The sequence below is a fragment of the Styela clava genome, chromosome 11 (assembly GCF_964204865.1).
Source record: "Styela clava chromosome 11, kaStyClav1.hap1.2, whole genome shotgun sequence".
In the NCBI taxonomy this organism is placed as follows: Eukaryota; Metazoa; Chordata; class Ascidiacea; order Stolidobranchia; family Styelidae; genus Styela; species Styela clava.
This window is the reverse complement of record NC_135260.1, coordinates 2,546,044-2,570,488: the sequence shown is the minus strand read 5'-3', so window position 1 is coordinate 2,570,488 and position 24,445 is coordinate 2,546,044. Positions and strand designations below refer to the sequence as shown.

General features: G+C 38.3%; 2 protein-coding genes across 2 annotated transcripts; one reads left to right on the top strand and one right to left on the bottom strand.

Annotated features, from left to right (window-relative positions):
• The first annotated feature begins 1,850 nt into the window (after window positions 1–1,850).
• On the top strand, window positions 1,851–14,880 carry LOC120347795 (anosmin-1-like). The gene is made up of 15 exons (XM_039417895.2): window positions 1,851–1,969; window positions 2,808–2,877; window positions 3,331–3,476; window positions 4,072–4,273; window positions 4,873–5,025; window positions 7,021–7,116; window positions 7,509–7,638; window positions 8,205–8,333; window positions 9,092–9,243; window positions 9,664–9,733; window positions 11,036–11,152; window positions 12,135–12,232; window positions 12,583–12,781; window positions 13,489–13,682; window positions 14,688–14,880. The coding sequence occupies exons 1-15, from the start codon at window positions 1,851–1,853 to the stop codon at window positions 14,832–14,834; spliced, it is 2,022 nt and encodes a 673-aa protein (XP_039273829.2). The 3' UTR covers window positions 14,835–14,880.
• A 1,407-nt stretch (window positions 14,881–16,287) lies between these two features.
• LOC144429733 (uncharacterized) lies at window positions 16,288–21,016 on the bottom strand. Its single transcript, XM_078117915.1, has 6 exons — window positions 20,814–21,016; window positions 19,617–19,745; window positions 19,265–19,321; window positions 18,650–18,814; window positions 17,779–17,895; window positions 16,288–16,749 (listed from the first exon to the last, which is right to left on the bottom strand). The coding sequence occupies exons 1-6, from the start codon at window positions 20,976–20,978 to the stop codon at window positions 16,705–16,707; spliced, it is 678 nt and encodes a 225-aa protein (XP_077974041.1). The 5' UTR covers window positions 20,979–21,016; the 3' UTR covers window positions 16,288–16,704.
• Between the last annotated feature and the right edge of the window lie 3,429 nt (window positions 21,017–24,445).

The following is a 24,445-nucleotide window of genomic DNA, read 5'->3' as shown; positions in this document are numbered from 1 at the left end:
ACTGTGAAGTTTTAGGTGAATACCCAAGACGATTAACTTCAATATAAAGGTCTTGCTATTCAGTTTGAAAGGTTTTCAAGTTTCAAGGTACTGTAGTCGGGATCCATGTTAGTATCAGCGCTAGGGTAGAGTTTTTAGGATTAAATACAGGGTCAAGGATCAGGCACCGCAATTAGATAAATGAGACGCAGGCCAAGGAGTAGGAATGAACATTTTCGAATACCGAATGATTTCAGAATCGAATCGAGGGTGCTCCAGAAGTATGCGCACCAAGATGTCGCACAACCTGAATCCTGACCGGTACACACAAACTATGTTCAGGTTGTGCGCTATCTTGGTGCGCATACTTCTGGAGGTCCGAATCGAGATCTTTTCAGAGTAGTTTCGTGAGACAAATTGATATCGGCATAACCAGGCTTGCGTTAGGGAGCTTAAAATTCAGCTTAAAGTACTATTTATTCTTTAGGGTGCTGTTACCACAGACAGGGGGTGGAAGAGATATTGGGTATTGAAATTTTCAGGTTGCCACAAATCTATCAAAAATTGCTGGACTTATTGATAAACTAGTTACATTTTATTATATTAGAGATGAAAGATAATGCTGTTTTTTGATTCTGGATGGTAATTTTTTATTTAATTATTAAAGTAGAAGTGCAGTTCTTTGCGAAAAGATTATTTCGTTCTTCTTGTAGTTTTTCCTTTGCATACAAAAATTGAGATGGGATTTAGACTGGACATTGTTCCCATGAACGAGTAATTCTCAGTAAGTGGAAATTACCAACTTGCCCGACTACTAAATTTGCAATGAATTAGACCAGGGGTGGCCAACCTATGGCGCATGCGACAAACGTGGCGCATTGCATGATTAGAGGTGGCGCATTGCATCTTTAACCCTTTTCATGCCAAAATTGTTAATTGACCTTGGCTTCTCCACGCCAAGCCGTTTTTTTGCGATTTACATGGTGACTTTTGATTGTACCTAAAATCTATTCTCCTTACTCCACGTCGCCCACTTACGGCTTGTTGGAATTAGAAACAACAGGCGATTATCGACGTTAGCTTTTGGACGGACTTCATGACATTCATTCTAGACTTTTAGCAAAAATTAGTAAAATTTACTATTTTTCCCCTACTGAAGTAAAAAGTTCAGAACTTCTGGAAAAATAGAAAATTGTCATTTATCAGCTTGAAACATGGATTTTCCATTGCCCAGAATTCCCAAAAATCTCCCAATAACCATTGAACAACCAGTTGAATTGCCCAAGCCTAAAATATTTATTATAAATCAACTCACAACATGCTGAAAATGACCCCTAAATACCACCTTTTTCATCCAAACTTCAAATGACCGTAGTCAACAAAAGCGAAGCGTAAAATCGCTTGCTGTGACGCAAGTACTAATCTCGAAGAAGCCTGGAGTAAAATCACGCGACGCTAGGCCAAACAGCTGATTAGCGAAAGTAAAACAGCAGCAAAAGTCTCATAAAGGCGGTACATAAATAAAATTGATCAGTTTTATTTATTATACTTCCTTGCTTAATTTCTATTCATGTGAAGTTGTAAATTGTAAAAACTACATATACGTGTGTATATATGTGTGTGTAATATAAATTTTTATAATTTCAACAAGAAGCGGACATTAGGCGTGGGAATACAAGAGATTTACGGCGCATCTGAAACATTATGTTTAAAACGTGGCGCATGGTATGTGAAATGTTGGCCACCCCTGAATTAGACTTTCAAGAGTCGCCAACCCTAATATTGATCAACTTTTCAGTTGAAGATTCACGTTTTGTAACAGGTGAAAAATATGAATTTCTCGTTGTCATATTCATACAGGTTTTACAAATATGTACAAATATTTTTATTTATTTTATCTTGTCTTTGTCTGTGTGATAACCTGGCAACCCTGCTTTGGAATAACAAGGAAAGATCATGAATATTTATTGAGACCCAGATGTACTTCGAGGTAAGTTGTAGCAAAGATGTTGACAAACTGGTTTATGCCGTGACAATAACAAAATAGCTGTAGCGAATTGGTAAAATAACGTTCAGGGTGTGCAATTTTACTAAAATAGAATAATTTGAAGAATTTTATTTCCATCACATTTGAGTGAAATATTTTCTTAAGCGCAGCATAAAATGATATTCTGCAAGTAATTATTTCCTATAAAAAAGAGTATTCATAATATTACTTAGAAATAATATTCCAGTCTGTCCCGACCGAGGAGGAAATTTAATTATTTTCGGAGAGGAGATACAAAAATTTAATTTGTATTCGGTGCAGTTTTACTAATATTGTTCAGTTATTAAGTATTATTATAATATTTTGATTGGAAATATATATTCAATTAAAAAAACTGGGTGCAATAATGCATGAATCTAAATGAGTATCTCACAAAACTTGAAATGCAACTAAATCATTCTGTAACTCATCATGATTTCCTTATAAAATAACGCCAAGTAAGCTAATAGGATACATATTTATGAACGCCCAAAACAAAACTAGAGGACAGGGATAGGATTTGTATATTTATCCCGGGGGAGAGGAAATACGGTAAGCTGCTCAATCATATGACAAATCAGCCTAGTCCAGTTACCAGTCCATGTCGGGTATGAGTTTAGTTAAACCCCTATTTGCTTTGAATGCACGGTCAGGGCGGTGAGGAGTAAAGGATTCATATTATCATCTTCCATGATAATCCAACCCGCGAACCCGCGAAGGGTTATATTTTTCACGCTTAGTACGATGAGCTGACTATACGGCTGAGCTTGCGGAGTGTAATTACTTTATGTTTTTACTTCAGATGTCTGTCCAGAGAGGCGAAAAAAATTTTGAGCGAAAGATATTTTGAAAGAAATGGAACAAAATCATCGGTGAGAGCTGTTTTAAATAGAAATTTTTGTCTGAATATCTAATAAAAATGATTACCCATGGGTCGTACTTTTTAACAGTACCCAAAACATATTTAAATATAGGATGGGATATAACTATCAGTAGAGGTTACACGAGACCAACTAATGCCTTCGCATTAGTGGAGCAGTATGCATATAGTGCAAGGATGCTGTAGCAGAAATAAACATGACTATTCTATCCAATTGAAGAGTTCAGATGCACACTAACGCAAATATATTTCTGTTACGTTTGGTCAGATGGTCAGACGAAACGTTACAGAAATACATTTGCGTTGGCGTGCAGCAAGACTCAATTGCATAGAATATAATAAAATTTGAAAAGTAATGATAAAAATGAAGGGCCTTTCTTGTTTTTGACGAAACACGGTAGAAATATCGCAGATATCTGATCTCATGATCTCTCATTTTTTACAGATATCAGCGAAAGACGTCATGAAGAATTGTGCTGCAACATCAGAGCGTAAAGATTGCTATCTCTGCTTGCGACCTTGTCAAAGATCTTTCAGTGATGTGGCAAACTGTATGGAATTATGCAGCGGCGAGATTAATTGCATGTACAGGTGAGTGGCGCTAAACTTGCTATATTTTCAAATCTGTTGCTTGCAAAAAAATTTTAATATTTAATTTCAGTGGTATTTAGAGTGTTATTTTGATTGGCAGATACCGAATTCCACTATGTTCAAACAATTCATGCTCAACAAAGTTAAAACACCCAGTGAAATAACCATATCACGCATTGAAACTAGGAGGAACGGGGAATTTTCTTGTAATGGGGGAGTAAAATCAGTTTTGCATCTAGCATTGTGGCCCCCTCTTCCAACTGATCAGTGGGCCATTTGTGGGCCACGGGCCCCTCGAATCGTTGCTTTAGCTAATCTCTCCGAGATTTGCCGCTGTTGTTTTTTTTTTCAGTTAAAATTATATATTTGGTGCTCCAGAAGTAAGCGCACCAAGATGTCGTACAACCTGAATCCTAACCGGTACACACATACTACGTTCAGGTTGTGAGCCATCTTGGTGCGCATACTTCAGGAGGTCCGATCTTGTGTTAGCCGGTCCATAACGCCTTGAGTTGATACTCAAGGTAGACTAAGCAGGACTCAAACCCGGGATCTCTAACTTATGATAATTAACCTACTCTCTCCTCATTTATAGCTGCGCTTTCCTAAGCGACATGAGCCAAGATAAGATGGGGTACTGCAGCGCACCGACCGATTTCGATTTCGCAGTGAGGGTGACGTACTGGGCCAGTAATTCGTCTTACACTCTGACACCGGGGAAGAGAGATCGCGGAAGAAATTCAAGATCATGTAACTCTGAATGCAGAACGGATTTTGACTGTTTATCCAGCAAAAAGGCGAGCTTGGATCCCAATTTTATTATACATTATTATATTATTTTATAACAACTGAAAACTTTTTCGTTCGTCATTTCTTACCCAAGGTTCTATTACATTTGAACCAGCGTACATTTGAACCCACGACAGTTGCACCAGCATATATTGAACCTATGGAAATGTTTTTTGTTTTACGGATATTTGACCCATACTAACCCTAACTCATGGATTTTAGCACCCGCATATCCATTGAACCCGCGGATATACACATATGGGTTCAAATGTACATGGTTCAAATGTACGTGGGTTCAAATATACGGTCACCCCTACCCAATGTATTACATTCTAAGCGTGGCGGCGGAAACGAGATTGTGTTCGTCAACCTGCCACCATTAGACTGGGCCAGTGTTTCCCAACCGATGAGTCACAATCTAAAACTAACTGGGTCACCTGAAGTTCTCTTTGGGTCGCTTTTTGTTTCAACAAAAATTTAAAAGTTATTTCTATTTTTTAGTAAATTACATTGTTAGTTTGTTTTTATTTTCTGCATTGAAGTGTTGCTATTGTGGTAAGTATCACAGCGCGAATGAATCAAAAGTTGTGTGTGATATAATTTTCAGTGTTGCAACGTGGACTGTGCACCAGCCTGCAGACGAGCAGTTATACGCAAGACTTGGGTACCCTGCCTTCCAACGGCGGAGAGTGTAACGATTACAGAAAAAACAAACGCTGAGATTCAGTATGCTGAGCTATCATGGACTACAAAAAGAAAGGTTGGATTTTGAACTTGAAATTTTAGGAAGCGCTTTCATTATGCTAGCTATGGTCTAGACTAGAGCAGGACTACTCAACTATTTTTACCGAAGTTCCGCATACAAAACTTCAAATATATTTGGGTCCGGACTTTCCAGAAATTATATTTAAACACGCACTTCCTCGACAGACTAATGATTATTAGCTATATAAGATTGTTTATTATGGCGTTAGAGTTCTTTTCATATATATATTTAAACCTATAAAAGTGATTTTATAAAAGGAAACTTCAAAAGTGGGGCTAATGATCCTAAATAAAGAATTAGTCGCGGTCCGAATCGAATACAGGAAAGGTCCGGATTCGGACCGCGGTCCGCCAGTTGAGTAGCCCTGGCCTAGAGCAGTGATACTAAACTGGCGAACCGCGGTCCGAATCCGGACCTTCCGAGTATTTGATTCGGACCGCACCTAATTCTTTATTTTGAATATTAACCCCACTTTCAAAATTTCATTTTATAAAATGACTTTTATTGTTTTGAATATATATTAAAAGAACTCTAACACCACACTGAACAATCTTGATTATCTGATAATCATTAGCCGGTCGAGAAAGTGCGCGTTTAAGAATGCCGGAAACACCGGACCCAAATAATTTTAAAGTTTTGTATGCGGATCTTCGGTAAAAATAGTTGAGTAGCCCTGACCTTCTTAAATTTTGGTGTTATGGAGCCCGTGACGAGTTTGACTATTATTTACGGAGCCCCGCAAATTTGACACTTGACAAACGTATTGATGAAGTGTCGAAAGGTAGCAACAAGACTTCGAAATATAGCCGTATCTATTGAAACTTATAGATATTGATATTTTATTTACCGCCTTGTTGCCACATTTCGAAGATACCGTCGTCAAATTTTATTAATGCCGTTATTGCTTCTTTGAACAGTTACAAAATTAGTCAAGTCAGTATTTTAATAAGTCAACGAATAGCTGGTAGATCGCGTCTGATTATAAGTGAATTCAATAAAATGTCCCAAACTAATATACAACGTGGGGTTTTACTCGTCAGACTCTCTACGTGGAAGTCTTGAGAATCTGAAAAGCGTTTCAAGTTACGAAAAATTGCTATGTTTGATACAGAAAAATGCTTTTTTTACACTTCAAAGGGTAGAATTTCGGCATTCCGCCCATGGTCACAAGTAGGCATGGCGGAATCGAGTCCGGATTCGATTACAGAATCGATTCTTTGCGGAATCGACTAAAATCGATTCCGATGCACTGGAATCGATTCTCGAGTTTGAAACGGATCGTAAACAACGTGCAACGTTTTGTGGCAATTCCTTCACATATATATATGTATAAACTGCTTCACTGCTATTTAGAGTTGCTACGACGCCGCAAACTTCATTATATAATATATATATATATTTCGCTAGAAGGCTTTAACGTTCATTTATTTTAAAAATCTCTGTGGGTTCTGAGGGATTCGTTTTTTTTTGTGCGGTTTTGTCTCATGTGGCAGATTGGATACCCATACTACTTAGTTTCGGCATTCTTGTCCGTTCAGAATTTGAACATCGCTGTCTTGCTTGATTTTATATGTTATTGCTTGGGTGGGTATGTTTTTTCGGTAATAGGTCGAGAAATCGAAATGCGGAATCGAAAATTTAGGAATCAGATCAGAATCGAATACATGTAAGTACTCATACTTGGCATCCTTAGACTCACAAGTCGCGTGTAACACTTTATCAATACTCGTTCCACTTATAGTGCAGGTCTCGGGACTTTTCTATGAACAAACCTGCATAAAAACCTATATTGAGAACTTAGTAGCCTATGCCAGTGGTACTTGCAACCCTCCCATTAGTACCCTTTGCACTTAATTAAAGTTGAATTTTATAAAAACCTATAAATCGCTCTGAGTAGTTCAACTTCTCAACTTCTATCAACACCCTCTGTATATTCCGTTGAGGACATGAGGTTTTACTTCCAGCAAACTTTGTATCAACTTATTTCAGAACGATCCTTGCACGATCTACCTTGTTCAAGAAAAATCAACGATCGCTAAGACGAAGCCAAAGTTCAGGAAATATGGATGGAATACGATACACGAGGTAAGACTATTAGGGAGAGGAACTCAGACTATATGCATTCAGAGTGTTTTAACGGTTTCACGCGAATCCGTTTTTGAAATATGGTGATAATCAGCAAACCTGTCTTTGTTTTTTGTTTTGTTTTAAACGTTAGACGTAATAAATAGGTAACATGCACCGCATCTGACGACTAGCGTTTTTTTGGCGTTTTATAAGTTATATTATATGTATTATATTTATGTAAAGCGTGTTATGTTAATACAGCTTTCGTACATAACATACATATACTTTCTGAAATGAGGAAAGCCGTTGTTAGTGGGTTCGTTTGAAAAGGGAACCCGCTCTTAGAATTTTGAATCTCGCCACTGAGAAATTCCATATTAATCAAAATCCTATTTTGTGTTCAATTTTAGACAACAGACGACCGAATAGCGTTGATGCATCTGAAACACGGTTGGTGGTACAAGTATAGAATAGCAGCCGTAAACACAAACGGTACGAGAGGATTCACGAAAGAAACGAAACCTTTTTCACTATCTGGAGGTGAGTTAGGGGTGGCTACGTAATAAAGGAAGGGGAGTTCCCCACAAATCACCAAAAATTTTGATGTGATTGGGGTTACATAATAAAGGAAGGGGTATTCCCCAAAAAAGGATTCACAAAAGAAACGGTGCAGTTTTTATTATCTGTAGTTGAGTTATCTGAATAAAACGGGATTTCTCCAAATCACCAAAAATGAGATACTGAAGAAATATAGAAACTCTGATCCCACGAACTCCGATGTGATAGTGGTTACATAATAAAGAAAGGGGAATTTCCCCAAATTTTCAAAAATATAGATTGTCTTGTTGGGAACATTTTCTGAACAAGCAGATACTAATACGGCAAAGCAATTATTAGGAAACGGCCGGAATGTGTCTGGTTCCGCCATAACTACCCAAATTATGAAACCTTTGGCATGACTCAAATATACTATGACGTCATCAAATATTGCGTCATTAATTTTAATGTATTTTTTTTTATTTCTGATTACGTTTCTGAAGTAGTTACTCTGACGAATAGAAGATGTAGCTTAAATATCTAACCCTAATCGAATTTTACGTTGCCAGATCCTCGTCCACCGCCAAGTCCAACACGCCTCGAATTATCACGGATTCGGATTCGTTCTGGTGCAAGATACAACATACTTACAGTGTGGAAACTGGCAACGGACATACAGAGTGATCTTCCAATAAAAGGTTTGTATGATCGAATTTTCCCGGGGTATAAACAAGCCGATAATATATGGCGTACCATGTCCTCTCGACCGGTTATCAGTCCATGTGGGGCAGAGGTGGTAACCCCTAGCACGCGTGCTAAACCTGGCACGCAAGCACGGCTATCCAGCACGTAAACGAGTCCTCGGGAACGTGATCCATACCTCTTCAGATAAAATAAAAAATTTAAGACCCGATGTTTGTTGCTTCATTTTTGTTTGTTAATCCGTTATTTAATTAAAGTTTTCTGTCCTTTAATGACATATGGGTACAAAATATGTTATGACTCTGCAACCAGTCAACCTCCAAACCTCCTGTACCACAAATTCTCTTGAGACCATTGTAATATTTATTTGGATACACTCTTACATACATACACATACTTATACTCTTACACGTACTAAAATCATTAAAAAATCTGGCAAGGTCTTATTTTCAGGATAGGTCTTATTATCGGGTAAACTCGGTAGTGGTTTGAGTATTTCTCTGGAGGTTACAAAATGTAAAATCTTTGAAAAAACGATCCACATGTCCGTTTCGTGTTCAAGAAATAAAGGAAAACAATTCTTATCCTCGTATTGTATTACAGTTACCAAGTTCAATTAAAGTCTCACAACCATTCTTCGATCAGCATTACTTAAAACAGTTGGCAAAGCAGCAATTGGTCTGTAATTGGAGAAATCTGAAAGAAGGAAGCTTATATTTCCGGGTTCATAACCTCTGACCTTTATTTTGTACAGGATTCTACATTACTGTTCGCAACAAACAGAAAACTTCAAAAATAATTAAAGAAGACAGAAAATTTGTTCGTTTCACAAAATCAATGCAATCAAGCGGAACGGTATTTTGGGTCACGTGGATAACAGGCCTCCGCATGTTTATCCCATATGAGGTGACGTATACTATGAAAATATTCACGTATGAAACTGCGAACAAGGCTTTGTATCAGCAGTCACTGATAAATAACTACCTAGATGATACAAGAAGATTAAAGTATGTCGATGCCGGCTTTTACACAGTATACATAAATAGTTTCTAATGTACTCATAAATATGTATTACAAATTATACTCAGTGGTGGGATTCAAATTTTTTTGTCAGCCGGTCCCATCGCACGAATGTCATATTTTTCAACCGGTTCTGTTACAAAAAATCATTAACAGTAACCAGTAATGCTGACCGGTTCGCTGATCTCATAAAATTCCGTGAGACGGTTTTATAGAACCGGTGCGAACCGGCTGAATCCCACTACTGACTACACTGCATAAATACTTACATAATCCTGCAATTAACATGCAACCCCATTGTTCTAGATTTCTGCTGCCTCAGCATCGCATTGGGAGAACGAACTCCTGATCAGTCCAAGAGCAGTTAATATCACTTGTAAGTAAATTTTAAAATAACAGGCTCGTCCATGAGACATATTTTTCTGTCCCATATTATACCATAATTATTTATGCCTGTACCAATTTATTGAATTTATGAAAATTTAGGTCTAGTGTCTACTAAATAGGATTACATGTACAAAGAGACATTAAACTAGACAAGATTTATAGGTTTTGTTAACTTCAGAAATATTGTCTAACTATAACAATTTAGGGTACTCCTGAAGTATGCGCAACAAGATGTCGCACAACCTGAACCCTAACCTGGTACACAACCTGAGTACAGGTTGTGCGCCATCTTGGTGCGCATACTTCAGGAGGTCCCAATTAAGTATCACGGACTCTCCACCAAAACTACTCGGAAAGTTTTCAGTGATCGGTCAAACGCTTTCCCACCCGGAAGCGACGCTTCATCACAAAATCATTCGAGTGTGACTTGATTGACAGGCACCCGCCTCCATATCACATGAACCACTATTCTCTGGGCTGATCGTAATGTAAAAGTTTCTGGGTTATGTGGACACCATCCCAGTTTCTTCCCAATCGGTCGGACAGTTACCCTGGAAAGCTAGAATCGTGTTTGCTCTAGAATGTATTATTACCTATCACTTACGGCTTACGTTATACGTGCGACGATCACTGGTAGCACTACACACCTGGTGTCGCAACGTCACCTCACATCCATGTTAAAACTGCGACGGTAAAGAAACGAGAATATCGGTCAGAGACCGAAGACTTATCGATCGAAAGTTGGGGGATCCCCCAAAACAGCGCTCTTACTCTATAGTGACACCTGGTGTCCCATCACTAATTAATTAATAACTCGCTAATTATACGACATGATTCGTCCGAAACCAATAGTTCTCGGGTTCTGGTCCGAGATATGATGAATGCACATGCAAAATCTGGAGCAGATTCAATCTCGTTTTCGTGAGATATCGCGTACATCTAACAGACAGTCAGACAGACAGACAGACAGACATACAGACAAATACCTATCAACATACTTACCAATTAAAATCGATAAGTAATAACGTAATCTTATATAAAAGTGTCTCGTTTGTCTCACGTGTTCCACTTGTCAGATGGAAAATATAATCCATTCGTTTCCCATGGACAAGACTGGTGGTTCTCAAACTTCACAGCGCTGATCTGAAAAACCTGACAAGCAAGGGAAACGCATCTATTAAACTAGTGCGCCGTGATTCATTGCACTATCAGTTGCTCATCACGGTGCCCTAAAACAGAGGTGTGCAAATTACAGCACACCTTTTTCCTATTCCTTTATTATATATTTCAGTGCAATTTCCTCCGTCTCGACCAACAGAAATTGTCAGAAACTTAAAGATAAATCTTCCCTTTATTACATGGAATGGCACGGTGTCAGTCAACGTAACTTGGGACTTTTGGTACACAGGTAAGTTGTTGGAGCAATGGTTCTCCGCGCCGCGCCCTCTTTTAAAAATTTGTCAAGTCTTGCACGTAACTGTGTAACTGAAATGAACTAGATAGCGATCGAAGACCGCCGACTTGTCGATCGTTTGCAGCGACGAAAATTAGATCCAAAATAATAGGCCGAGGTACGAGATATGATGAATGCACATGCAAAATTTGGAGCAGATTCAACCTCGCTTTCGTGACATATCGCGTAAGATACGAAAGTGTCTAACAGACAAACAACCAAACAAATACCTATCAACGTACTTATCGAGATTGATAAGTAATTATAATAAAACTGGTTAGTCGTTGAGAAATGGCTTGGTACTATTTGACTCAATCATGTCCACTAATAAAACAAGATTTGGCGGTTTTTCATTTAAAAACAGTATGAATAATTTTGATTTGAAAAACATAACTTTATTGCGCTAAGTCTTACAAAAAAAAAATAGGGTTATTCGTTGTCGAAGTTATCCAACGGATATAAGCGCGCGTTTTCATCTTTCTGGTCTGGTTTATTTTGTGAAAGGATAATTGATAGGGAGCCAGGAAACGTGCGGTTTTTAGTGAATCGCTCAAGAATAGAGCAAAATGATGTCGCAAAAAGCGTATGAATGCATGTCCTAACGCAGGGGGGGGGGCAAGGTTTTTGGACCAAAAGCCAAAAATTTTGCCCAACTAGACTGGCGGGTCGTGTATGTGGGACGTAAAAAGTTACATTTCATGAACAATATTTTCAGTGTTACAAAGCAAAGATGGAAAACAATATGCTTCGTTATGCATCCAAAATTGATTTCAGTTTGGTTGTGGTAGCATCAGGCGGGCCAGATTGAATGACCCAACGGGAAGGATTTAGCCCGCGGGCCATACTTTGCTCATGTCTGTCCTAATGAGAGGGGAGAAATGCAAAGGGGCATGACATCTCACTCCAGCCAATTACCAATCCCACTTTATTTTTACAGAGGCGCCCGCCGATCTTGTCAGATTTCGACTATGCCTTGAGACTGTCAAATGTTATTCTGGAAATAATAGAAATGTGAAAATGTGGACAATAGAAGCGGTAAGAATAAGAAGCGTCATGCTATTAATCCAATTAAATATATCTCCAATAGCGGAAGTATATGAAGAAGCGGTAAGTATATGATTGTAAATTATGAAAAAACTTCCTGTTCCGGGTAATGACGTCATGCTATTAGTCCAATTAAATATATCTCCAATACAGAAAATTATAAATTCACCTCGACATTTAGCAGACCGAAAAAAAAAGATGGCGGCGATTCGAAATTTTCGTGTGTACCGATTCGAATAATTTACTATTCGATTCAAAATGCCCAGTCCTAGCTATGTTCAAACTCAGGAAATATTTCTTATTCAAACCAACTCAAAATTCTACATTTTCTTTCTTAACAGCGTAAATTCTACCTTCTGAATGAGCTAGATTTTGCCTGTGAATACGAAGTTACTGTCCAAGCCTTATACGGGACATTTCGACACCAAGCAAGCCAAGTCGTCTCACATTGCTTCCGGACGCCACCTTGCGGTCTCAAGCATGAGCTTGTTTTAACCGGAACTAAATTGTCGGCCGATGTGTCAGCGTCCTGTCCAACAGGTGAGTTTTGTATAGTTGATGGTTATTTAGAGTTGAGGTTCGAGTCGAAATTGTGTCATATCGGAAATCCGGAAGTTCATATTTTGAAAAGCGGAAATTTGGAGTCGAAGGAGTGGGAGAGGAACGCTAAACTATAAATAATTTTTCTCAAGTTTCTGTTTTGCAGAGGCATAGACAGATCATGATATCCGATTTTTTTTTCCTTTTTATATGAGTCAGTCAAAATGATGTCGTACAAAAACAATGCTAACTTTATTATTTCAAGGTGGTTGGGGTCGAATGATTTAGAACAATACAGCCAAGGGCCAATAGCTCGAAACAAGGGGCGCTGAAAGATATTATCACTACTACACTAGTGTCAGGGATTTTAATGTCCGTGTTTGTGCTGTTGCAATTTATATCTAAGCGGTTTTGGCCGGCTAAGGACTCTAACCACCACACATGAAGTGTGAGACAAGATTGTTTTTTGCGCTCTCTTCTCGTCCGGAAAGGGTGTTTGTCAGTGGTTTTTTAGTTGTGTTTGGATCATTATTTTGCTGTTTGGAGTTTGAAGTTGTCTCATAAAAAATCCGGAATCTGAGTCTTCTTAATCATCTGCACACAGTAAATAAAACCAAACTGTGACATTAGAAATACAATTTATTCAGCTTGTGCAGAGCTGTGTTAAGAGAGTTCGCTCCAATTTTGACACTTTCTTTATAATTCAGCCAACAAGAAGAAGAATCCAATCTATTTCACTCGATTTCACTTTTATCAAATACTGAAAATAATGGAAAACGAAAGATATTCAGCAGAATTACAATGGAGTCCACCACGATATAAGTCAACCTACGAAACCGTGTTTTTGTACATTTGCTTTGACGATAATACACCGTTGCAATGGATATATTTGCCCGTCAAGGTAGGTATGCAATACATGCAGAACTGGTTAGCCATAAAGTCTCTTTTATATTTCAATTTTATTATGGAGTCAGTTCTCAATATATTTTACCCAGGTTTGTTGTTTTTTAAGTAGTAATAGTTCAAGTATTTTTACTTCATTTATTACATCTGTGAGGGCCAAAACAATATATGGTATCGATAAATTCCCTTCGCAATTGAAAAAAAAAACTAAGACTTTATGCACACCCCATATACGTAGAAATGAAAAAAAAACTTAAAAGACAATACAGTAGAGTCAAAACGTCAGCCTTTCGTTGCTCAACAGCATGACCTTTGACATGTTTCAAATCATGAGCGGAAGGGGCAATGAGTGAGTGATGCAAGGAATGAGAGTGGAGAAACATAGACCCCTTCCTTCCAACAATATTTTGATGCAATTTTGTGACCGCGTTCGGAGTAAACGGTACTAGTGAGCGTCGTAAATGTGCCCTTCTACCCAGAATACTGGGCTGTTGATCATGATACGAGGTCTCCTTGTGGAACGTTTTGTAAAATTGTTATTGTTGTTGTGAGAAACTATCAATCAATTTTATAGTTTCAGTACTTATTGATGAGAGGGGTTTTCAAATTCATACGGTGGCCTGATATGTCACAGATATGTATATTTCGCGGTCACACGTTAAAATGATATTCGGTACATTTAATTATGACATTCGGTATATTTTATCATGACATTCGGTACCTTTCATTATGCCATTCGTTACATTTAATTCTGATATTCGTTACATTTCATTATGACATCTCAAACTTTGAGCAGTTCAGAACTTCCCTATTCTAAACTTCAGAACTTTTGAAAATAAAACTTTGACACCAACATAAATAAAGATTCCGGATTTCGACTCCTTCCACTGTCCGACTGATGACCGGACAACTACTCCGTTAAATTGTAAATTTAAATTTTGTCTAAGCAGATTTTCTTAAGAAAAAATTAGGTAATCTGTAAATCTGTAAATTTTGTTGACAGAAGACAAGCTGCATTTTACGCTCTTTACCACCATCTAGAGGTTACATAATACGATTCGTCACTGTCTCGAGAGGTCAGGCTGAACTAACTTCAACACACTATCTGAGCACTCCTGGTCTGCCAAAGCGCAAAATCTCTCAACAATAATAACTATTTATTGCCTTGTTTATATGTGAATAAAAAAATGTACTCGATATCAGTTTGCTTCCTCTATCGCAGCGGTTCCTAACCGGGGACCACAGAACAGTTAGGGGTGGGCTGCAACACTTGGCGCAAAACTGATTTTTCTTTTACCTTTACAAGAGAACTCCGTGTTCATTCTAGTTTCATTGTTTGATAAGGTTATTTCGCAACGTGTTTTCACTTTGTTGAGCATGAATTGTTCGAACATAATGGGATTTGGAATCTACCAATCGAAATAACACTATAAATACCACTGGAATGATAAACAGGGGCCCATAAGTCCTAAAGGCCCCCGGAAAGGGACCACGCACGAGGCATGAAAGGTTAGGAACCCCTTCCCTCCTGCTTTTCATTTAACGTTGAATTACAGCCGCCGATCAAAAAAGGAGCTTTTACGTTTGAATGATTATTTTTGCGTTCGGCATAGCCTATTTCAGTCAGAGTCCCTATTTCAGACCGAGATGGCGGGCATGGATGAAAACAACCATAACGTGTCATCCCAACATAGTTAACCTATGGTGTCTAATAAAGAGTTATGATCAATGATCATAAGTCCCTAAACTGCGAGTCAAGTCGGGTTACGGATCATTCAAGATACACCACTGATCCATCCTGCCTCATCCTTAAACAAAATCTTATTACTACAGTCAACTTAGCAAGAGATCGATTCAAAATGGCGAGAAATTAATTTTATGCCATTCGACTATACAGCAAAACTTAGCATATGACCCACTGCTAAAATACGCCTATTTACATTAAACATTCGACATTTGGCCATGCTTAGAGAATAGTTCAGCGTTATACCCACTATTGAGAATTTGCAATGGCGCGGCGGTGTGGCTCAACGGGCTAAGCGTTAGGAATACGCTCGTCACCGCACCTCTAATTACTCTGCGTGGGTTCGCAGGTTCGAATCCCATGCAAGGATGGTTATGTGCGAGAGGATTGCTGGACTCCTCGCCGTCGTTGGGTGGTTCACGTAACCGCTGGTCGGTTACGGCTTCCTCCACCACCAAGTCCATGCTTCCGAAAACAAACAATACAGTAAAAACTAATCCCATACCCGACTTGGAATGGTAACCGGACGAGAGGCCGTGGTTCGCCATATGGATAAGCCGCCTTATCGGCTTTCCTCTCCCCCGGGATAAATATGTAAATCCTATCCTATATTAAAAAGCGAGTGATACGCTCAAGAAGTTATTGCGTTTCATGCGGCAGCACATTGTCTATCTATATTTGATTAGAGTCTATAGTTAAGACTATTCTCTGGCTGAGTTAACAGAAATGGAAGGAGACCCTCTGTTTCCCGGCACGGTATTGTAACAATTAGAATCTGAAATCTAGTTACTATCCGCTAAAACACTATCCTGGAGCATTCTGCTATTATTCAGATTCAGGTTCTCACAAGCCAACCACGAACAGTTGCAAAAATACGTTTATTTACATGGAACAGGCAAGAGAAGGCAGCAACATAGCAGACAACTAAACACAAAAATTACTGAAAACATAGAATCTATTACTCAGACAGTTTGTTGGATACTCCCGAAGTATGTGAACCAAGATGGCGGACACCGGAACGTAGTATGTGTACCAGGTTGGGATCAGGCCGTTCGTTGTGCGTTCAAACACAATAAAAAAAAACGTGTTCCATTAATGATATCCAGCATAACGCGACACAACGGACACTCAACTACGCATAAATAGCTTGACAGCTGCTTCACAAACAAATAACAAAATAGTTGCAAAAAGACGTTTATTTACACGGAACAGGCAAGAGAGGGCACGGTGGGCTGAAAATCACAGACAGCTAAACAGCTCCTCAAAAATTCGCTTTTTACAATTTTGTTGCTTGATGAAGATTATTGTTAACCATGACGACCTGCGAAGTAAGTAAATAACTGTTAGCCAGTGATAGATTCCAAATTATTAGAACGGGTTATCTATTGCAGGGCTACTCAACTATTTTTACCGAAGATCCGCATACAAAACTTCAAAAATATTTGGGTCCGGACTTCCAGAAATTATATTTAAACACGCACTTCCTTGACAGACTAATGATTATTAGCTATATAAGATTGTTTAATATGGCGTTAGAGTTCTTTTCATATATATATTTAAACCTATAAAAGTGATTTTATAGAAGGAAACTTCAAAAGTGGGGATAATGATCCTAAATAAAGAATTAGTCGCGGTCCAAATTGAATACCCGAAAGGTCCGGATTCGGACCGCGGTCCGCCAGTTGAGTAGCCCTGCTCTATTGTATCGAACTTGCCAACAACCGGACTACTAGTTACAGAAAAGCGAAAAAATCCCCCTTTTATAAAAGGTACACCCGCATCCCCATAATTTTGAGGTTTGTCACCCCACTGTAATTGTTAACCTTAATATAATTGTATTTGAATATCCAGAAAGAGGCGTATCTATTAGTGCAGATGGCGAGTCAAATTCATAACACAAGTTTTATCATCACCAACAACAAAATATACACCTCCCTCTCAATTTGGGGCAGGGTTCCCAAAGAAAGCTCCGCGGCGCCACTAGATTGGCTAAGTGCGCCTGAATTAACAAAATTGTGTAAAATATAACTAAAATATGCTTGAATATTTTCACATATTGTATTTATTCTAAATGTTTTATTGTTTCTTATTTCAAATGATCTATATATGAATTAATAAATTCATTACCCATTCCATGTCTTCAACTTTTCGTCACGTTGTGTTCTCTTACGATCACAAAATTGAGTTTTTTTATTCGAAGGCAGCAATTTTTTTGTGTAAATGCGTCGTGTGTTTTTCCTCCGATACAGTAATTTGGCGCCGCGCGAGCAAAAAGTTTGGAAACCACTGCACTGGGACATCTCATTAAACCGCCCCAAATGGATTCAAGAGGCTAACTTTACATACATACCTGCTGAGGTCTCAGGCAACACATAGCTCTACAGCTGAAGGCAGAATGCACGATTGATATAATAAAAACTGGCGCTGATACAATGATGAGCAGAACCAAGACTTCGGAAACTGGGGTCTGAATAAAGTACAGAATGAAATACGGTTTTAAACTTCCATCACCAAACGCGAGATGGATAAAAGTAAAACATAAATAACGTACAAAAGCGCGGTCAGCCAAATTTATAGCCTCCTACTTTCCTGGCTACGTCTATGTTACCGAACAGTTGACACCCCTTTCAACACAGACAAGACCCATGTCGAGACCAGGCGACTTAAAGGGCGATACTTGATATTAGGTTGCAATATATACATTTGAAGTCAACCAACTCTCAAACATCATTGAATGTAACGGATAATCGAGAATAACATTCAATGGAAGGCTGAATCAGTCATGACACTGGACCCAATCGGCTGCATATGTACATTGGAGTGGATGTGTATGTACATCGGAGTGTATGCATATGCATTTTCGGTCGCTTCAAAACCGCATCCACAAGTGTACAAAATTACCGACTCCGTAGTCTGTCTATGTACATATTGACTGCATATGATGCAGAACGTTGGATTTAATGTTTATGCACTCCGGGTTGGCTGCATACGCACCCCGGATTAGTTAAATATGCATATCAGATTGGCTTCTTCCCCTCATCAGATTGGCTATGTATGCATATCAGATTGGTTGTATTTGCATATGAGATTGGTTGTATTTGCATATCAGATTGGGTGTATATGCTCCTCGGATTGTATGTATATGCACTTCGGATTGGATGTATATACACAACATTATTAACTCACTCTAACTACTCTCAAATATAATGAAAAAAAATTACCGGACAACTGGCACGGGAAGGGCGGTTATACCGAAAGCCATAATCGTCGATCTCATTGGCTGCGTAGCTCATCATTGCACAGACGGCAGAGACCGAAGTGGCGAATGCTGATATACCAGAAGATCCAATTGCTGAGAAAACTGATAGCACAATTCCTGTGATGGCCTGGTGATTGCAAAACAATATTGAAATTAGTTAGAGTCGGGGTTTATTATGTTATTTTTATGTATTTACTTTACCAAATTTGGAGAAATCTGTGAAACTGAAGGTTCGGTAGCTTCTGGCATTTTGATGGTCGAGCCGATAAGCGGCATATTCATAAGGCAAACCACGGCCTTTCGTCCGGTTACCAGCTCATGTCTGGTATGGGATTAATTAGTCAGCTATTTGTTTCCGGAAGCCTGGACTTGATGGTGTGGAGAAAGCTGTAACCGACCAGCGATCCTCTATTATTTAAGTGATGTATACAAATAACAATCTATTGCCACAAAATAACAAGTTTATTTGTAAGGAGATCATTGTCTAAATTCCCCCAAAATATAACTTATAAAAAATCTTATAGATTACGTTTTTTTTTATTAAGCACCATCAGTTAAACATTTAGATATGACTTACTCTACATTCCGTAGTCCGGAAAGCATTTAAAATCCCGAAGGCTGAAGAGACGCCGCACTGAAAAAAAAATGTGTTACTGTACAAGTCATGGGATTTAGAGAGTGGTAAAACGCGCAGACATGAGCGTATTGTATTCTAAATATTGCAAAATTCAAAAATATCGCAACTTCTCACGAATCATTTTTCACAGAGTTCTCTCCGTATTTTTTTATTTGAAAAACCACATGGATTTTAACGCATCCATCGCTGAATTTTCACATTAATCCCATGTAGGGAGAGTCGTTTTATGAATGACTGCAATTTCTAGTCGGGTTTAAATCTTTCCCCGACCTCACAGCTTTGGTTTACTTACCACTACTCCAGTTACCATCGCTGCTCCGCCGACGCTTTTCCCTCCAAAAGAGGTATTGGAACTTGAACTTGCTGCCAGAATAATTATTCCACAGAGTAATATCAGGAATGAACCAACTGCTTGTAGGAACTGGAAAACAAAAATTGGGTTTAGCTGAAACGCATTCTCTTGGTGGTAATATTGAATTAATCTGTCTGTTGATGTATTTGCTGAAGCGCGTACTTTTGTGGTAGTATAGGATCAGTCAGTCTGTTAAATAACTTGATTTTCTGTTGTGTTTGATAAGCCGCGAAATAGATTTTCTAGTTTATCTCACAAAATATGAAAGCCGATAGGACGATCAGTAAGTTACCGACGGCTTCTCATCATGTCAATAGTCGGATTCAAGAAGAGTCAGTAATGAAAATTTTCATATGCATCTACGTGGAGCGACGTTACCGGTATCAAATCAACTCCGACATTTGAGTGCCAAAATTTGCAAAATCAAACGGAAAGATGGCCGTAACGCTTGGCTGGTTAAAAACCGTGCCCCATGAATAAAAAATAAAACAGCGAAATTTTGGACGAAATATCCGATCTTATAGGATTTATGAAAAAAATTAGTAACAAATGAAATAATACCCTTCTAGCAAAAAACATAATCTTTAACCCAGTGGTTCTCAACTGGGGTCCGCTGGTCGGTGGCCCACCAAGAGGGCCACAGAGCAGTTGGATGGGGGCCATCATGCCAAGCAAAAAAAACAATTTTACTTTCACTACAAAACTCTCCGTTCTTGCTAGTTTGCTTGAATAAAGTTATTTCACAGTGTGTTTCCCTTCGTTACAAAAGAGTTGTTAGAACATAATAGGATTTGGAATTCACCAATCAAAATAACACAATAAGTTCCACTGGAATGATAAACAGGGTGACCATGAGTGCTAAAAACCTCAGACTGAATATAAAAGATTGGGAACCACTGCTTTAGCCACTGAAAAAACGGTGCTCCCGTAGTATGTGCACCAAGATGGCCAAGAACCTGAAGATGGCATGTGTGCCAGGTTAGGGTTAGCAGGTTGTGCGCCATCTTGTTACGAATACTACTGAAGCGTTGAAAAACAATGAAAGCGATTGGTCCGGTAGTTGAAGCGAAAAGCGATTTTTTATAAAAGAAGCCTAATAACAAAATAACCATTTTGTGTACAAAAAATAAGTCTTACCCCGAGTATCTTGAACGCTTTGACGTGAACCATCGGTACAAAAGGGGCTTCAACCAGTTGCGGTAGAGAAGGCAACATAGGTTGTTGGGAAGATGGGGGTTGTTGCTGGGGATTCCCCAGGTCGCCTGCTTGGTAAGGCGCATCCTCGCGTACGATGTAAGACATTTTTAGCTTAAGTTGACAAAATTTGGGTTCTAAAAAAACGGATATTGTTATAAAATAAGTTTGAAAGTTTGAAACCCAAAATCAAATCCTACACGGAAGAATACATACCGATTTTGAGAGCGTAGGAATTATAGTGTCGGACTCGCAATATTTTATGGACCACAGGTCGCACTTTAAATTATTTTTTTCGTTTTTTTCGCCGCCTTATAAGCCAGTACTCTAGGAATTATAGTGTCGGACTCGCAATATTTTATGAACCACAGGTCGCACTTCAAATTATTTATTTTTTTTATTTTTTGCCGCCTTATAAGCCAGTACTCTTTATGTATGGACCAATAGTATAGCCATCCTAAAATTATTCAGGAGTTTTTTTCAAGAACCTAAGATACGTGGAATTCGCTACGCTACATCATAGCTGTTTTTGGAATCATGTAGAAAGCCGCTGCAAAAAGCACCTCCGCCACCGCTCAAAATAGAAAAAAATTGTAGTATCTAGTTAGGGTTAGGAATTCAGATTGCTCTCGAAATTCAAATTTTCTAATCCTCCCGAACCCGAATTGGATAATCATTAATTTGCTTTTTTTAAAACGTGGCGGCGGCGCTTTTTTTTCAAATGTAACATTTTTGCATTAGGGTCAATTTCTACAAAATATCCCTGTTTTTCTGATTATATGTACATGAACTACTTCAAGTCTTATGACAATGGAAAATAATAAAATGCCATTATACGCTATAATCTTTTCTCGGCTTCTCGCAACGCCACTCAAACATAAATCTTCTATATTTCTGAATGAGTGCGCTGCGCTAGCCCGTGCTTAAACAAATTCCCAACAATTCTAATAACCCTGTCTGCTTTCAAACCTTCCCCCAAACGGTTCAGAAACTCGTAAATCGTACTTCTAACGAGTTTCCAATAAACACACCTGCCCGCAAATCGTACCCTAACGATACAAACCCACTTCATCTTGCTATAGCAATTTTCAAATATCCCGTCTGCCTCAAAGCCGTAACTCCGGCGATACAAATCCACTTAACCGTGGTTTGAGCAAATTTATAAGCAATCAGCAATCTAAACATGTACTCTGAAAAATATCTCAACACAACTGACAACGCGGTAACATCACAATTCCTCATAGATTAGTTTGTTTACAAAAAAGCCTGCCTATCATTATAGCAATTATTACTTCACTTATCTTACACGGAGTTTTATCATGAATCGTTTTGTTATTATTAATGAAGGGAACACTTTTTTGTGACAACGTGATGACTGTCTCCAACGTTTATATGACATCGTAACGACTGGTTCCGATAGGTTACTGTGACAGATTGCATACTCGTACTATGGCGTTTTGTACTTTTGTGTTCATATATTTGAGCATTGATCTCTTTTCTTTTTGTTCTGAAAAAAAATCGCATTTCGTCAATGACTGCTGGACCAATTTCCTTGTAATTTTTAGGGGTTAAATATTATATTTTTCGCTAGGAGGCTATTACTTTCATTTATTTTAAAAATTCCTGTGGGCCTTATGGGAATCGTTTTAAACTTCAAAGTTTTGTGTGATAACTTTATCTAAATTAAAAGTTGCGTGCTGTGGTTCCGTGATCACATCTCGGTGATATCGTGGCCAGACTACAGTAACTGTTAAAGATTAGATGTTACTTCGTTTGGCTTTCGTGTTCACATATTTGAGTATGGCTCTTTTATGCATATTGAAGTCTTCATTTGTGCTATAACGGCGTCAGGGTCATAATACAGACCAGTGGTTCCAAACCTTTTTTCGAGCGACCCAAATTTTTTTCAAAAACAAATTTTGTAAAATTTCGCGACTGTGGATATGCTCAAATACTAAACGACATGTAGTGTTTTTATGGCCGCAACATTAAAGTATTAATATAAAACGATCATTTTTATATAATTTTCAATTTTACTAGAAATTACCTCAAAGTGAGAAAACTGTTTTTGACCGTGATGCTTTCCACATATATATATATATTGAGCAACGCATCAATATCAAATAAAAATTAATAAAGAAAAATACTTGAAAATAAAATCAGTAATATTTGGGATTTTGTAATAAAAAAGCAAGCGACCCAAAAGGATTTTTAGGCGACCCATAGGTTTTCGGCTTTTCCTTTCACCCTGAAATGCGATTTTTTTTTGAATTTGTGATGTATAGTTCGAAGTATAGCATAGTTTTGTGAAGAAATAAATTACTGATTACTGACTGATTACCTGAAGGCGAAAGTTTTAGTTGGCTAAAAATTTATCTATATCTTTGCGTCAAAATTCCATATTACCATCTCACATAGAAAACTAAGTTTGTTCCGACAATGAGGATTTTTACTGTCAAGAAGAGAGCAATGCTCAAATATGTAGACACGGAGGCATAGACGTATATAGCCGGGAACAAATGAACCAACCGAGATAAATGAAAATGCGCTCTTATATACCTTGGATAACTTTGGCAGCGAAGTGAGTCTTTAGAGATACTGTTAGAAATCAGTGACTTATTTCACCTTGTTAGAAGCAAAACCCACGCGAGTAAGCGTCATATTACGTCATTATACAAATCAAATTGGACGGGTTACGTTCTTGCACGAAGGTCGCGCATAAGTATTGGTATGCCATTAACTGTGTAGCTGAGAAAGGAGTTAACTTCAACTCATTTTTTACTATACTGCTGTAATAATTGCTCTGTGGCGTGGCGCATCGTGCAAAGCGAGAGAATTGCGCTTGTCATTGCTCTTTTGATTACCCTGCGAGGGTTCAAATCTCGTTGGGAATAATTTGTTCGAGAGACGATGTCGGGTGCTGGTTTACGTAACCGTTGGTTGGTTACGGCTTCCTCCACCATCAATTCCATGCATCCGAAAACAAATAACTAATCCCACATCCGACTTGAGCTTGTAACTAGGGCTGGGAATTTCGAATCGAATATTCGAATCGAATCGAATAGTAAATTATTCGAATCGGTTTAGAGCAAATTTTCGAATCGCCGCCATCTTGTTTTACTCTTCTGCCAAGGGTCGAGGTACATTTCTCAATTTTTTTTTATTGAAGCCATATTTTTTCAACACAATTCTGACATATAACTTTTTTCTGTATTGAGGTATTGATGAAAACGTTTTTTTTTTTTTTCTCAGTGATGCATTCTATGTTTTCAGTAATTTATGTGTCTGGAAGACCTAAAATAATAAGAAAGTTTCATACAATTTCATATCCTCCAAGTATTCGAGATTCGATTCGATTCGAAAAAATTATTCGATTCGATTCTGAAATCATCAGGTATTCGAAAATGCCCAGCTCTACTTGTAAGGATAGGATAGGATTTACATATCCCGGGGGAGAGGAAAGCCGATAAGACGGCTTATCCATATGGCGAACCACGGCCTCTCGTCCGGTTACCATTCCAAGTCGGGTAAGGGATTAGTTTTACTATATTGTTTGTTTTTCGGAAGCATGGACT

Bases quoted from the DNA above. Each gene is read 5' to 3' on its own strand.
- LOC144429733 (XM_078117915.1), bottom strand. From the start codon at position 20,978: ATGTCTTACATCGTACGCGAGGATGCGCCTTACCAAGCAGGCGACCTG. The intron at 19,322-19,616 runs GTAAGTAAACCA...TTTTTTTTTCAG, and splicing joins CGATGGTAACTGGAGTAGTG to TGCGGCGTCTCTTCAGCCTT. The intron at 18,815-19,264 runs GTAAGTCATATC...TGCAATCACCAG, and splicing joins TCCGGACTACGGAATGTAGA to GCCATCACAGGAATTGTGCT.
- LOC120347795 (XM_039417895.2), top strand. From the start codon at position 1,851: ATGTACAAATATTTTTATTTATTTTATCTTGTCTTTGTCTGTGTGATA. The intron at 4,274-4,872 runs GCGAGCTTGGAT...TATAATTTTCAG, and splicing joins ACTGTTTATCCAGCAAAAAG to TGTTGCAACGTGGACTGTGC. The intron at 9,734-11,035 runs GTAAGTAAATTT...TATATATTTCAG, and splicing joins AAGAGCAGTTAATATCACTT to TGCAATTTCCTCCGTCTCGA.